Raw genomic sequence first — 14732 nt, 5'->3', positions numbered from 1 at the left:
AGACAGGGACAGATTTAGACTGATCTCTCTGCTGGCTGAGAACGCAGCCTTTCCCCACGGGYGCTCTCGCCTCCCCAAAGGCGGGTGGGGACCCCGGGAGCCGTGCTTGCCTTGCCCCCACCCCAAACATTTGGTACCGCAGAGCTCAGCCCCGGGGGAGCCCGGGCGTCATGGGAGCGAGTGAAACCAGATCCCACCCCGGAGAGAGGGTTGGGCAGCACGACAGGGGGGTCCCGGGCTCCCCCCAGGCTGTCCGCAGTGCTCAGAGACATTGTCGGAGCCCGGGGTCACCCGAATCCCGCTGCCCCGCGGGAAAGGTGCTGTGTGCTGCAGCCTGCGGGGATGCTCCTGTGCATGTGCCCCATAACACCCACAGATACCCACAGGACCACTCTGAGCCCCACAGCATCCTTCCATGCCCAAAACTCCCACCGACACTCCAAAACACCCAGGGGACCCTACAAACCACCCCTTGTTCCCTACAGCACCCGCCGTGCCCACAAAYACCCATCTCCCCGCACAGCACTTCCCATGACCACAGCACCGCTCCATTCCCCATCACCCATCTGCCCCCCAGATACCCACCGGTGTCCAAACCACCCGTCTGTCCCCCCAGCCCCCTCCCGCACCCCAAACCACCCCGAACCCCCCGTTCCCCGTTCCCCGCTCCGCACTACAAGTCCCGGTGTTCCCCGCGGCAGCGCCGCCCCCGCCGCTCCGCGCCCGCCGCCGCCTCTCCGCAGCACCATGGCCGCGGCCCCGGTGCCCGAGGGGGCTCCGGCACCACCGCTCGACAGGTAAGATCCCGCTTTCCTCTCGCCGGGATAGCCCCTCCGGGCCGGGACCGRCGCCGCGGCTCCGCCGGTTCCCGTTCCCCGCCGGCTCCGGGGCGTTGCGGTGGCGGTGCCGTCCCCCGCGATGCCACTTCCGCGAGTGGGGCCTCCCCGAGCCCATCGCTCCATGAAATCCCTTCGTTTTTCCCACCAAACAGCTATTTCTTCCCACCCCCGCTTTATGCCTTGTTTATTTTCATCCTTTTTTTTTTTTTTTTTTTTTTACGTTGTTACCTTTTCCCTTATTTCCCTTATTTTATGGGTTTTGCCCGTAATTTTCCAGCAGATATACCACAGCCTCCCTTTTCCCAAGCTTGCTGGCACATTCATCCACTCCATCAAGATGAAGAGAGGGACAAGCTAAACTTTCCACCCCAAAAACCCATACAGGTTGCTTCCCCCACACACATACTCATGTTTCCCCTCTATTTGCCACCCCCTTTTCCAGCACAATCCTCAGAGACTGAGAGGGTTGAATGCTCCTAAATATCAAATATCTGGGAGTTAGATATTTGGAGCATCACTGGTGTGCTTGGGATGTGGCAAAACTTACAGGGATGGAACATCCCTGTGTTCCTGGTTGTAGGGTACCAACACCCCACGGCATCGACTGGCCAACCCCACAGTCAGTGCCAAAGCCTGTTCCCATCCCTCATGTTCCCATYCCTCATGTTCCCATCCYKCATGTTCCCATCYTGCATGTTCCAGCAGCTAAATCCTTTGCTGGCTGCTGCCTGTGCCCTTCCTGTGAGTCAGTGGTGGATAGTGGGGAGGATGAGGATGAGGATGAGGATGAGGATGAGGATGAGGATGAGGATGAGGATGAGGATGAGGATGAGAGGAAGGTGTCTCCCCAAGTTGTGCCGGCCGAGTGAGGGATGCGTAACCAGGTTGTGTAACAGAGCCCCCTCCACCCGCTCGATATAAATAGCAATGGATAATTGGGTTTGCAGAGGGAAATGTTTGTCCTTTTGTGGTGAGGAAGCAGAGACCGTAAAAGAGCTGGAAGGGAGCTCCTGTGCATGGAGCTGCTGGGATGAAGCATCGGGCTCCAGGTGGCTCTGGCCAGGACAGAGCTTGGTACAAGGCTGGGTAAACTGGGAGTGACATTCCTTGTCTTCCAGAATGGGCATGACCTGGCAGTGGGGTGGCAGCCAGGTCCCTCCATCCCTTGGGTTCCTCCATGCCTTGGGCAGGCTCATTCATCCCTCAGGCAGATTCCATCGTTCCTCAGGAAGGTTTATCCACCCCATGGACAGGTTCCTCGATCCCTTGGACATGTTCCTCCATTTCTCAGCTGTGTGCCTCCATTCCTTGGCTGTGTTCCTCCATCCCTTGGCTCTGTTCCTCTGTCCCTTGGCTCTGTTCCTCCATCCCTTGGTGGGGGTTTCTCCGTTGCATGGGCAGGTTCCTCCATCCCTTTCCTCGACAGGGGCTGGCATACACAGATCCACCCCAGCAAAGCCCAGCTCAGCAATGAACCAGGTTTGAACCCGCTCACAGGGTGGGATCTGGAAGCAGGATATTCTCCAGGGAACAGGACATTCTCCTGGGAACAGGCATCTTTCACTGTGGGTTTGGTGTTTCTGCAGCTATTACACGATTCCAGTGACAATATTTGTGACCAAACCGGGAAAATCCACATGCAGTCCGGCTTCCATCCTTAAATCCCAGGGGAAACCCACCCAGCAGCTGCCATCTTTGGAAGGGAAAAGGGATCCTGACTTTCATGCCTGCTTTCCTCTTCCCCCCCATTTTAAGTCTGCCATTAGAGGAGGAATTTGCTCTTAAAAATCACCTGAAAGAAACAAGTCCAAAACCCTGGAATTCCTACTTGTGCAAGAGCTCAGCAACTAGGAAGGGGCTTGGAAAGCAGAGATTTTTGCCAGGAGGAAAACTTGGTCACTGCTGGCCTTTGGAGCCGGTGTGTCCCACCTGGGAACTCAGTGGGAATGTCAGGGGGATGCTGGAAGAYTTGCTCCTGTTGCCTGGAGGTTTTAACAAAGGCAGGAAAAGTGGTGGCAGGAGCACGCGATAAGGAACAATGTCCCTSGGCGAGGGCTCCTCACGCCGTGTCCCGCGTCCCTGTGCTTTTTTGCTTCTTTAATGAGAAGGAAMAGAAATGGCTCCGGAAGAGAATTTTATTTTTAAACTTCTGAGAGAGCTTTTACAGCAAGAGGGGAGTCCGGGTGGAGATCAGGGTTGGAAAAGTTCCTTTGATCACTGCCTGCTTCCCTGATGTTGGGCAGCAGCTGCAGCTCATGCTGGGGACASGGTACCCCAAAACCCTCCTGTCCCTGTCCCCTTCCTCAGGACCAGCCCCTCATCCCTGGTTCCCATCAGGATTCCATCTTTCAGGGTGAAAGACCTGCTCTGCAGATCCTTTTGGTGAGCAGGAGCAGGAAGGTGCTGGCGCTGCCAGGCTCAGGAGGGGTTTGCTGAGGACCCTGGGAGGCAGTTTGTGTGTGTCCCCTGCCTCTGGAATAACCTTGGTGGCTCTAGGAGAAGGAGGAAAGGGTCTTTTCCCGTTGCTGGCCCCATCTCCTGCTCTCCCTGTGAGGCTGTGGCCAGGAGAGGAGCTGGCTGGCCCGGGAGGGCGAGGGGCAGCTGGCCCGGGGTGCCGAGGGAGCGAGGGCCGGGCACAGCAGCCAGAGGGATGYTATTCTTAGCCACCCGCAGCCCCGGGGTGTTGAGTTTCACCCACTTGTTTACTCCAGGCTGAGGGGACGGTGAGGGGCAGCTCTTGGGGAAGCTGAGTGACCACAGGGACCCTCAGCCAGTCCCCCCCTCCAGTAGGAGCCAGGGGACAGGGATAAGTCCTGGACCAAAAAGCCCAGCATGGCCAGCAGCCCCCAGCCCTGAGCCCCAGCTGCTCCACCAGCTTTAAGGGGTGCTCACTGGACCCCTCTGCCCTGGGGTCATCCCATCCTGCCCCGGTGCAGCCCCCTCCCCAGTGGTGTCAGGAACTCACCGTGCCCGTGGATGTCACTTCCCGGGTGCCCTCCCTGCTGAGCCCCAACRTCCAGGATGTCCAAACACCCCCAATCCCAGGAGCAGAGGTACCGGAGCCGGTGTTTATTGCCTGTGCYGGGGGCGGTGAGGGGAGGTGCCACCTCACCCCCAACCCCCCCTCTTTTTCTTTAATCAAGCCAGTGCTATTAATATCAGGTAATGAATGTAATCTGGAGGTTAAGCTATCCTCTTATGCTGCTGACCGCCTCGCAGCTCGCAGGCACAGACACTCCCCCGGCTCTGCTTCCTTCTCCTGCCTCCATCTTCCAGCCCCCGGATCTGCTGGGGCTCCGCGTCATCCCGGCCTCTTGGGACCCCTCAGTGCCATTTCCAGGGGGACAGTCCGTGCATGGCTCCGTGTCCCAAGAATCGCCCCGGGAGCTGCGCTGGCGTAGCCTCCCTCACACCCTGGTAGTACCAGAGATCGTGGGACAGGAGCTGAAGTGTGGACAGGGACAGGGGGTGACACCCTCACTCCAGGATCACCCCTGGATCGGCRCTGGGGGGAGATGAGCAGCCCCCCTGCCTTCTCCAGTGTCCGCATCTCGGGCTGCTGGGCCCTCGGGCCAGATGGCGGGTGAGTTTTGCTTCAGTTTTTGTGGGATTTGCTGTTTGTTTGCTGGAGTGAACCCTCAGTGGCCACGGTCCCAGTCCCCCAAGCCCCAATTCCTGTCTGAAAAGATGAGCTTCCCAGGGGACATGGCTGCATTCAGCCCCGCAGGCTGTGGGGGGCTGGCAGGGGGTCCGAAGGGCTGGGAGCTCGGTCAGTGGGTTGTTTACGGGACACAGAGCCCAGGACGTGCTCTCCTGTCTGCTGCCAAGTTCAGGTTTGGGGCTGTGCCATCTCTCCTTGCTGCTGTGGGTGCTGCTGGGACCTGCTGCCTTTGCCCTCCCAGCCCAGCACGGAGCCAGGGTGGTCGGGGGTCTCTGAAGGCAGGGGGATGCAGAGAGCCTGAGCACGGGGAGCAGGGATGGGGGCACGGTGAGCAAAGGAGAGGGGCTTAGTGAATTCATGCTTGAAGTAAGCTTTCTTCACTGATGCTGGCACAGCAGTGGGGCTGGACAGCCCTTCTCAGGAGCAATACCCCCCCAGGCTTCCTCTGGGATCCTCCAGCAAGGATGCAGCAGCTGCAGGGAAGGCAAAGCATCCCCAAAAGCTGGGGACAGCCTGGAGAGAGCTGGTGGCAGCCAAGCCCYCCAGTAAAGCTTGGCAGGAGAGAGATTGTCAAGCCCAGGGTGATGTTTCCCTTCCTATTTGCCTGACTTTGGCACCSCAAGGATTTGCTTGGCTGAGGAGGGTTCATTTGGGACAAGGACCATCCTTTGGGCAGAGCAATGGCATTGAGTCCAGCTCTAAAYACAGAATCTCATTCTCTGGGGGGTTCATGTTGGGGGACAGGGCATCAMAGAGGATTTCAGCACTGCTTCAGGGATTTTTTAAAAAGGTATAGGGAGGAATGGCTAGTGGATATGGCTGGGATGAGCCTTCCCTTTGGAGCAAGAAGAGCCCCTTCCTGGCAAAGACGGCTGTGGAAAACATCTACAAATCTTKCAGTGTAACATTAGGAGAAATGGCRTGACCTTTGGGGAGCTCCAAGACAGMCCTGCAGTCCCACAGCTCTGCTTCTCTCAAATAAATCACGGGAAATGTGGATTGGAGAGGTGTAGAGTATCAGCTGTGTGTAGAGGCACTGATGGTGTAGATGATACTGATAGAAATGTGTAGAATTTTGTTGAAAGTCCAGAATTATTTAGATGAGATAAGGCAGAACACCAACTCTTGGAGTGGGATTCAAGGGCTGCATCCCAGATGTGCAGGGGAGRATGGCTCTGCTCCTTACCCAGGGCTGTGTGTCCCCTCTGTGTCAGCACCCTGGGTGTGCTGCAGGCACCCTGGAGAGCAGAGTGGAGAGATGACACTTGGGAAATTTGGGGGGAACTGTGGCTGCAATCCTGAGCACTGGTGGAGTTGTCAGAGTCCAAACCTCCTCCTCCCKGCCAGGAGCTGGGTGATGTTGACACTGGTTGGAGGCACTGGGAGCAGAGCTCAGCCTTGCTCCAGCTCTACTCCAGCTCTGAAAAACAGAGCTTTGTCCAGCTTGGAGTCACTTTGGGAATGGTGGCCTGGGTCAGGATCTGCAGGGTGGCACAGCAGAGCAGAGTTTGCCTGTCACACTGAGCCTGACAGGCGTTCCCAGAGGGAAAGCAGCCGAGCAGCCCATGGCACCGCGCCGGCAGCACAGCTTGGGAGGAACCTCGGTCCCAGGAGAGGGGCTGGGATGTGGATCAAAGGAACCGCTTCCTTTTCTGGTAAACAACCGTGTTTTTGTCATCTCTGCTTTTGTCGAGCCAAAGTGATGATGTTTATGTTCCAGCACCAGCGGCTGCTGTCAGCCCCGCTTTGGGAGTACATCAGTGGGTATCAGCTGTTCCCAGCATCACCAGTGGGAGAGGAGACCCAAATATCCCATCTGAGTTTGCTGCTCCTCATGGAAGGAGCCATTTTTTGTCAGGAAGACACCCCAGAAGGTTTCCTGATGGGTGTCATCTCCTGAGGTTGCTTTTTAAGAGTAATAGTTGGGGTGTTTTGGGCTCCTGGTTGAACCCAAGTGCGGCAGTGCTTGGAACTTGCTGTGTGTGCCAGTGGGCTCTGGAAAGGGATGGGATGTTGGTGATTTGAGCTCTTGTGGGGTACTCTGGGTGCACAGCTTAGGGGGGACATCAGTGGGAGAGGTCCTGACACAGGGCAGGAGCTGCAGTTTGCCTTGTGTTAGCAGGAGCCCAGCAAAACTCCCAGGAAAATCCCATTTCCTTGCCTGCTCCGGGATGTGCCAGTGCCAGAGGGAGGGATGGTGTGCTGGGGGTATCCTGCCATGCCCAGGGGGTTTGCCAGGGAGATCCTGCTATACCCAGGGGGTTTTTTGCCGTTTGGGGGGTGGAGGTTACCATGTCACTCCACGAACAGATGGCCCCTCTGAAATTTTGATCTTTATCTAAAATGGTTCTGAAAAGGGCTGGGGGAGGGAAGGGAATTAATCTTCATACCAAAACAGCTTAAAACCAACCCAAAATCTGTAAAGCCCTGCAGTTTAAGCCCTTTCAAGAGCAAGCCATAACAGAGCAGCAGCAAAGCCCTGCTGTCTCAGCCAGCCTGTACCAAACAGAGCTGGTTTGGAGCCAGTGGTGCCCAGGTCTCTTGGTTTCCCCTCCAGCCTAATCAGGGCTGGGGACAGGAGCAGCATGAGCAGGGAGAGCCCTTTGCACTTTCTCCCAGGGAGCAGACGTCCCTTTGGGGCAGTGGAGCAGGAGCAGGGAGGAGCAGGCACTGGTATAAATAATCCTCCCATCCCCGAGCTGGCCAAGCAGWGGCTGCAGCTTATCTCCTGGCCAGAGGCCACTTATCACCTCCCGGCCACAGCTCTCCGCCTGCCAAGCTGGAAAGGGCTTGGAGGGGTGCCTTGTTTGTCTCCTTCCCTGAGAAGGGAGATAAGGGAGAGGTGTTCAGCAGCTCCAGGGCTTTAGGTGAGCTCAGAGCTTGCTCAGCTCCCAAGGCAAAGCTGATGGCTCTGCCCAGCACTGCCTGGCTCTGCCCAGCTCACAGGCTTGTGCCCAGGGGCTTCAGGACAAAAGGGTGGGAGAGCTAGAGCTTGGGTAGGAGTGGAGTGTTCTAAGTGGGGAGAGGGAAGAGATTGGGGATAGAGGAATGAGGATGGTAGAGCTGTAGCCGATGTGTTTGACTTCTAGTGCCAGGAAAGGTTCCTSGGCACATCAGGATGGGTTGTTGTCCCCTATAAAGTTCCCCTCCATGCTTGGAAAGCTCATTAGGGAATTTATTTCCCACACACATTCGTCAAACAGYGGGAGTTTAGGGAGGGATGTTTGTATGGTGCCTTTTCCAGGTTCAAATTGCTCTGTATGGGAATTCCTCGGTGTTGTCCGTGGCCAGGGGTCGCAGAGGTGTGAGGGCTGATGGTGCTGCAGCTCAGCTGTGCTTGTCCATCCCCCTCTTCCATTGCATCCCTCACCTGCACAGGGTGGGATCCTCCAAGACCCCRCTCCCACACACCGGGAATAACTGAGCTCACCAGGAATAATTGAGCTCCTTCCTCTCCCATSCCAGTAACAGCAGTGCTGAGTCCCTGGACCGGCTGTACCCCGCCGTGGGCTCCAGCAAGCCCCCTCGGAAGCGAACCACCAGCCAGTGCAAGTCRGAGCCGCCGCTGCTGCGGACCAGCAAAAGGACCATCTACACAGCGGGCCGGCCACCATGGTACAACGAGCACGGGACACAGTCCAAGGAGGCCTTTGTCATMGGTAGGCCACCTCCAGAGTGCCCAGGCAGCGTCTGTGCCACCTGCCCCATGGCTCTCCGGRAGATCTTGGTGGGATTCCTGCCTCACCACTTCTTTGGGAATTTGGGGTTTGCTCCAGCCTGGGCAGGAGCAGGGGGAGCCCCTGTGGTTTGTCCAGCACTGAATGGGTGGACTGAGCCCCAGAGTGTGCAGAGGGGGTGATGGATTATAGGAGACCCCACTCTTTGCTTCTTGTTCCCTCAACTCCCATTGCCTAGACTGTCACGAGTTCCCAGGGATTTAGTCTGGACTGGTTCCCATGCCAGCTCTCCCCGTGTTACATAACCATCTAATGATGGGTTTCCCAGCTTTTGCTGGCATGTGGCTGGCAGTTCCAATACATGCCATCTGACATTTTCAGGGATAATCTCTTGGAGTGCCTGTGATTCCCTCTTTGGAGGCTCCTCCAGCTCAGTGCAGCATCACAGGCTCCAGCCTGAGGTGGGAAGGGCTGTGTCTGGGGTTGGTGACTTCATCCTCTTTTCCCTGTCAGGCCTGGGAGGAGGCAGCGCTTCTGGGAAGACTACAGTGGCCACTATGATCATTGAGGCTCTTGATGTCCCCTGGGTGGTTCTGCTGTCCATGGAYTCCTTCTACAAGGTAGGGCTGCACCGCTGTTGGCTTGGCCAGGCTCCTCAGGCTGCCATCGCCCAGGGAATGCTGTGGCTGCCCCATCCCTGGAAGTGTTSAAGGCCACGTGGGATGGGGCTTAGAGCAACCTGGGATGGTGAAAGATGTCCCTGTCCGTGGCAGGGGGTTGGAATGAGATGAGTTTTAAAGTCTCTTCTAACCCACACCAAGCTGGGATTGTGTGGCAGCCCTCACTGAGAAAACATACTGTGGATTTAGGGACAACCATGTGGTTTTCCCTCCCAGTGGCTCTTGGAGCAGGGAAGAGGTGACTGGGCACAGCAGTGGGGAGGGGACTGTCCAGCCACCTGCCCTAAGCTCTGCTCTGTGGCAGGTGCTGACCAAGCAGCAGCAGGAGCAGGCAGCCAGCAACGACTTCAACTTTGACCACCCTGACGCCTTCGACTTTGACCTCATCATCGCCACCCTGAAGAAGCTGAAGCAAGGCAAGAGTGTCAAGATCCCCATCTACGACTTCACCACCCACAGCCGGAAGAAGGAATGGGTATGGGACACTGAGGGAGGTGTGACACAGTGGGGGACAGCCAAGAGAGGGGACAGGGGGAGCCAACTGAACCCTTCCAGCCCCTGCCCTTTGCAGTCCAATCGATATTGTGCTCTGCTCTGTGCCTGGCTCAGGGTGCATTTTTTGAGTGAGCTGTCACAGTTGCAACCCAAAGGGATTCCCTGGGACAGGACACCTATAAACATGTTCTGTGCCTAACCACATCTGTTTTGACTCCACAGAAAACCCTGTATGGTGCCAACGTGATTATCTTCGAAGGCATCATGGCATTTGCAGACAAGGAGCTCCTGAAGGTGAGGAAGGGTTTCGAAGCAGCTCCAGGGGGAGATGGTGGGAGGATGCTCTCCCCTGAGGTCCTGCAGCAGGGAGGTGACCTCTTCTCTTCCCAACTGCTGCAGCACTTCCCCGTGCAGGAGAAACAGGCTTTGAGTGTACAGTGGCTGGGGAAGAGCCCCTGGCAGAGGTCAAGCGTTTCAGCAAATACCTCGACTGCAGCCATTCATGCCCAGGAAGCAGGAGCTGAGTGGTGACCTGGTTCCTGGCAGTGCTGGTGCATAAACACAACTAGAAATAGCCCACCTCCACACTGTGTGCTGCAGCTTGCACAGCCAGAGGCAAAGTCTGCTGAGCTTCAACTGCACAGAGCCTGGTGTTGCCCCCAGCACTTCAGTCTCTCTTGGGGATTATTTGGATACCTCATAGAGTCACACAAGGGTTTGGGTTGGAMGTGATCTTAAAGCTCATCTTGTTCTACCCCCTGCATGGGCAGGGACACCTTCCCCTATCCCAGGTTGTTCCAAGCCCCATCCAGCCTGGCCTTGGACACTTCCAGTGTTGGGGCAGCCACAGCTTCTCTGGGCAACCTGTGCCGGGGGGAATTTTCTCTTTGTATCACATCTAACCCTACCCTCTGGCAGTGTGAAGCCATTCATCCTTGTCCAAAGTCCCTCCCCAGTTCTCTTGGAGCTTCTTTAGTTACTGGAAAGGGCTCTAAGGTCTCCCCAGAACCTTCTCTTCTCCAGGCTGTACAGCCCCAGCTCTCAGTCTGTCTCCATCCCTCAAAGCATCTTTGCATCCCTGACAAATGCTGCAGCAGGCAGTGAGCCATGCACAGACTTAGCCAAGCTCTGTCTAAAAAGTTTCCTCSCCTGCCAAGCGAGTGCTTGGGTTGCAGTTTCCTGGAGCAAGGATGACCTCCAGTGGACATCTGAGTGAATCCCCCGGGAGACTCCTCTCAGCATCCCCGCTCCTGCCTCTCGCAATTAAGGGCAGAGTCATGAGCTGCCCTGCTGTGCTGGGCTCCTTTCCAGCGTAAATCCCTGTCCGTGGGAGGGGCTTGGAATGAGATGATCTYTAAGTTCCCTTCCAATTCAAACCATCCAAGCATTCTGTGATTAAGAGGCCAGTGCTCCTGGTCTGTGTTGTGGACAGTAACTTCTTTTGCCTCCTCCTCGCTCCTAAATAACATCCAGCCAAAGTGTTGGAACTGGTTAGCAGCGGGGACAGAGTTTGGAGCAGGACAGGTCTCAGGGGACACAAGAGTAAGGTGGCAGTAATGGACCCAGGAAAAGCTCCAGAGTTGAGGCCAGAGCAGAGCAGAGCAGAGCAGGCACTGTTGAACAAGTGCTGTGCTAAGCTGGGCTCAGCCCTGCCTGAGGCAGCAGGGGAAGGTGGGTTGAGTCCCACAGMTGACCCCATGGGCTTTTCCCCCTCCCTTCTCCTTTCAGCTCCTGGATCTGAAGATATTTGTGGACACGGACTCGGACATYCGCTTGGTGCGCCGCCTGCGCAGGGACATCAGCGAGCGTGGCCGGGACATCGAGGGTGTCATCAAGCAGTACAACAAGTTTGTCAAACCTGCCTTCGACCAGTACATCCAGCCCACCATGCGGCTGGCAGACATCGTTGTACCCCGAGGTACCTGCCCAGGGCTGTCCTCAGTGGCACCCCTGAGACCCCTGAGAGACCCTGTCCCTCTGTCCTCAGCTCTGCCAAAGACACAGAGTGGCTGTCCCATGCCAAAGCAAAGGTCCCTCCAGCTGAGGATCTCCAAACACTGCTCTAAAGCACAGGAAAAGTCTGTGCTTTTCCCTCAGCCAGTCTCCTGCCCTACCAGCTCCTGTAGCACAGCAGTTTAAGAGCTGGAAGTAACTTGTAGGTATCCTGTAACAGATTATTGAAGAAGGATTTAATAAAAGCAGGAATACCTCCTGTTTTGCTAGGAAGGGGCTGTTTGGGGAAGCAGTGTGGTTTTGAACACAGTRGGGAATCTGGGGAAGAAACACAGARAAAAACTGGGGTCGTAAGCAGGTGACTTTTCTTTCCTTGGTGTAAAGTGRCAGGAYAAGAGGWAATGGCCCAGGGGAGGTTCAGGGTGAATGTCAGGGAAAAGTTCTTCACCAAAAGGSTTGTCAAGCCCTAGTACAGGTTGCTCARGACAGTGGTGGAGTCACCATCTCTGAAGAGACTTAAAAGTCATGTGGAWGTGGYACTTGGGTACATGGTTTAGTGGTGGGCTTSGCAGTTTTGGGTTASTRGTTGGWCTYKWTGATCTTAGAGGGCTTTTCCAGCCTTAACARTTCTGATTGTGTGWTTCTTTTGCTTTTGGGTCACTCCAGGGAGTGGAAACACTGTGGCCATCGAGCTGATTGTTCAGCATGTCCACAGCCAGCTGGAAGAGGTAAGAGCTGCCTGGTGTCTGGGTGGTGAGGGGGTTCACAGCCTGGTCTGGCAGTGGTGGTGTTTCAGGGAGCTGTGCTCTGGGTGCCCAGGTGGGAATGGCCTGGCTTCCCCCATGCTCCASGTGTGGGAGTCCCTGTGAACTCCTTCTCCCTCACTCCCGTGAAGGAACCTGCCTTGTCCCCGTGCTGGCAAGAGAGCAAGCGTTCAGGGGACACACCAGCCACCCTCCCATGATCTGAGGGCTCTGCTCCCCTGCCTGCAGCCCTCCCAGGGCCAGCATCGCCCCAAACCCTCCACTGCTCCAACTCTTGGGCTTCTCTTCCCTCTCATGCAGATGCTGCTGCACAGCCTTTCCAATCAGGAGCCCACTTTTCCCCTTCTGTCCTGCGTGCAGCTCCTGGGTTTCAAAGCCCAAAATCTTGTCATGTTTGAGCCCTGATCCAGGCACATCCTCCATCACTTCCCCACTGCTGGCTTTAACAAGTTGTCTCCTGTGTGTCCTGGGCCAGTCCTGACCGGTGTTTTGGGAACCTGCAATGAACTGATGGCACTGTGYGTTGCTGTCCCTGAGCAGCACAAACTCCTCCCACCCCATGGTTGTAGCTTTGGTGATGTTTCAGTCGTGGAGATGCTCAGTGTTGTCGTGGGAGGTGGAAGGAGCGTGACCTGGAGATAGATGCACTGGAAAGTAAAGGRCTTGATTCTTCCAAGTCTGTTTTGGAGCTCCCAGGTGGCAGGAGCTGCTCAGCCCTGGGATGGGAGCTGGCACACCATGGCAGCCAGCTTCCCATGCCTGCTTAGGAGGGACTGAGTGCTCTTGGGCAAAGGTGTCTGGGCAGGTTCCTTCTCCTGGGGTACCTGTCTGCCTGGATTCCCAGCACTGAGCTCTGACAGGCTGGGAGGGTGGCTTCTACACCCTCGGGCACAGGAGGAAGGATCAGAGGCCTGGCATCACTGCTAGTGCCAGGCTGAGGAGGGCACCCAGCCCTGAGGCAGACTCCAGAAAAGGGGAATGGCTGTTTTCCCCAGCTCCTGGGACCCAGCCAGAGAATATCACAGCAAATCCAGCACCTCCACGGTGCTGCTGTGAGCCAGGCAGGGGGTTGGCTTGGGGAGGGCTTTCAGTGACCTGGGGAGGGGAAGAAGGGCGAAAAGCTACATGTGAATACAGGAAAATACTCCTATTTTTCCTTTTTTTTTATCTTGAAACGACCCTGGTGTTGACAATGCTTAATACCGGTTGCGTTGTGTCTTTGTGTTGCTGCCGCAGCGTGAACTCAGTGTCAGGTAAGAGCCCTCACTCTGTCCTGTCTGTGCAGCCGAGGCATTTCCAATGCAAGGCACTGCTTGGCCTTGCCCCCACCTGCAGCGGGACCGACAGCTCGCGTAGCACGGCCTCGTCACGCTCCACGGTGACAAAAGGCCACCCTGCCCTTGGCTTTGGGATGGCAGGGACAGGGTTGCTCCCCAGGGGTGTACTGCCAGTTTGAATGCAGAGCCCCTGAAACTGGGGCAGGTCCAGGTTTGTGGCTGGGGACCCCCAGTGACTGCAGGAGAGGAGGCTTTGCATCCTGAGATTCTCTTCTGTTTCTCTTCATCCTCTAAGAYGAACGCTTTTCAGAGCTGCTATCCATACCTGGTGATTAAAGATCGTTAAAACATCAGTTGTTAGATTAGCCAAAGCACCTTGAAAAAAGGGTGGAGACTGACTTTTTAAATGGGCAGATAGTTGTAGGACAAGGGGGAATAGTTTTAACGTGAAGGAGGAGAAATTTAGATTGAATATTAAGAAGAAATTCTTCCCCATGAGGGTGGGAAGGCCCTGGCACTTGTTGCCCAGAGAAACTGTGGCTGCCTCGTCCCTGAAAGTGTTCAAGGCCAGGTTGGATGGGGTTTGGAGCAACCCTGGATGGGATAGTGGAAGGTGTCCCTGCCCATGGCAGAGGGTTGAAATTAGATGGTCTTTGAGGTCCCTCCCAGCCCAAACCAAATCTGTGATCTTGAGGGTGGTGGGAGCCTGTACCCCTCACTGCACGCAGGGATCTGTCTGGTGACACCCAAAGGAGCATAGGAGCTTCACGTGGCCACAGGTACCAGCCTTCCTGCAGCTTCTGGAGGTTGCACAGCCACTTCTGGAGGACTGAGAAAATCCTTCTGCCTAAATCCAGCAGGATTTCTGATTTCTCAGTATCTGTAGGTGGAGGCTTTAGCATGTACATTGATTTACTTAACCTCTTCAGCGTGTGGCCCCAGATGGGACTTAGGCTCTCCTGCTTCCATTAAGAAGCCAACCAGGCTTTCAGGTATCCTTGTAGGAAGCAGAGGGAATGCATTACTGACAATGGATTTCCATTTAGATCTCCATCATTGCATGGAGATACTCAGCTCAAGTAACCTTAAAATTTACATTTGGCATACAATGAGCTTTTAAAATAACTGAGATGAGCAGGGAAAAGGCTCTGCTTTACTTATTTCTCTTCAGCCAGTCATTTCCTAGACTAGGCAAGTGGATGTTTCATTTTATTTCCCCTTGCTTGTTTAACACCCTGGGGCCTGACATTTCCATWCAGACACGTAGGCTTCCTTCTGTGTCTGGAGGTACAGGTGGGAAAGTGCTCTTTAGAATGGAGAGGAATCTGTTGCTTTAAAAAATGGGAGGAATAACATTAGAGAGGAGACTAATATTTATGCAAATAT

General features: G+C 55.6%; 1 protein-coding gene across 2 annotated transcripts in view; it reads left to right on the top strand.

Annotated features, from left to right (window-relative positions):
• Positions 1-4126: 4126 nt before the first annotated feature.
• The window catches only part of UCKL1 (uridine-cytidine kinase 1 like 1), an 18693-nt gene continuing 8087 nt past the window's right edge, over positions 4127-14732 (top strand). The window contains exons 1-8 of one of the 2 annotated variants that reach the window (XM_057366088.1): positions 4129-4422; positions 7966-8159; positions 8691-8797; positions 9162-9332; positions 9575-9646; positions 11081-11270; positions 11972-12033; positions 13306-13322. In XM_057366088.1, the coding sequence (XP_057222071.1) occupies positions 4355-4422; positions 7966-8159; positions 8691-8797; positions 9162-9332; positions 9575-9646; positions 11081-11270; positions 11972-12033; positions 13306-13322 (881 nt within the window). In that variant the 5' untranslated portion in view covers positions 4129-4354. Of the gene's footprint in view, positions 4423-7965; positions 8160-8690; positions 8798-9161; positions 9333-9574; positions 9647-11080; positions 11271-11971; positions 12034-13305; positions 13323-14732 lie in introns of both variants that reach the window. The other variant, XM_057366087.1, reaches the window with a different exon arrangement.

The sequence above is a fragment of the Malurus melanocephalus genome, unplaced genomic scaffold (assembly GCF_030028575.1).
Source record: "Malurus melanocephalus ecotype Western Australia unplaced genomic scaffold, MMel_1.1 scaffold_59, whole genome shotgun sequence".
Lineage (NCBI taxonomy): Eukaryota > Metazoa > Chordata > Aves > Passeriformes > Maluridae > Malurus > Malurus melanocephalus.
This window is presented reverse-complemented; position numbering and strand designations above follow the sequence as displayed.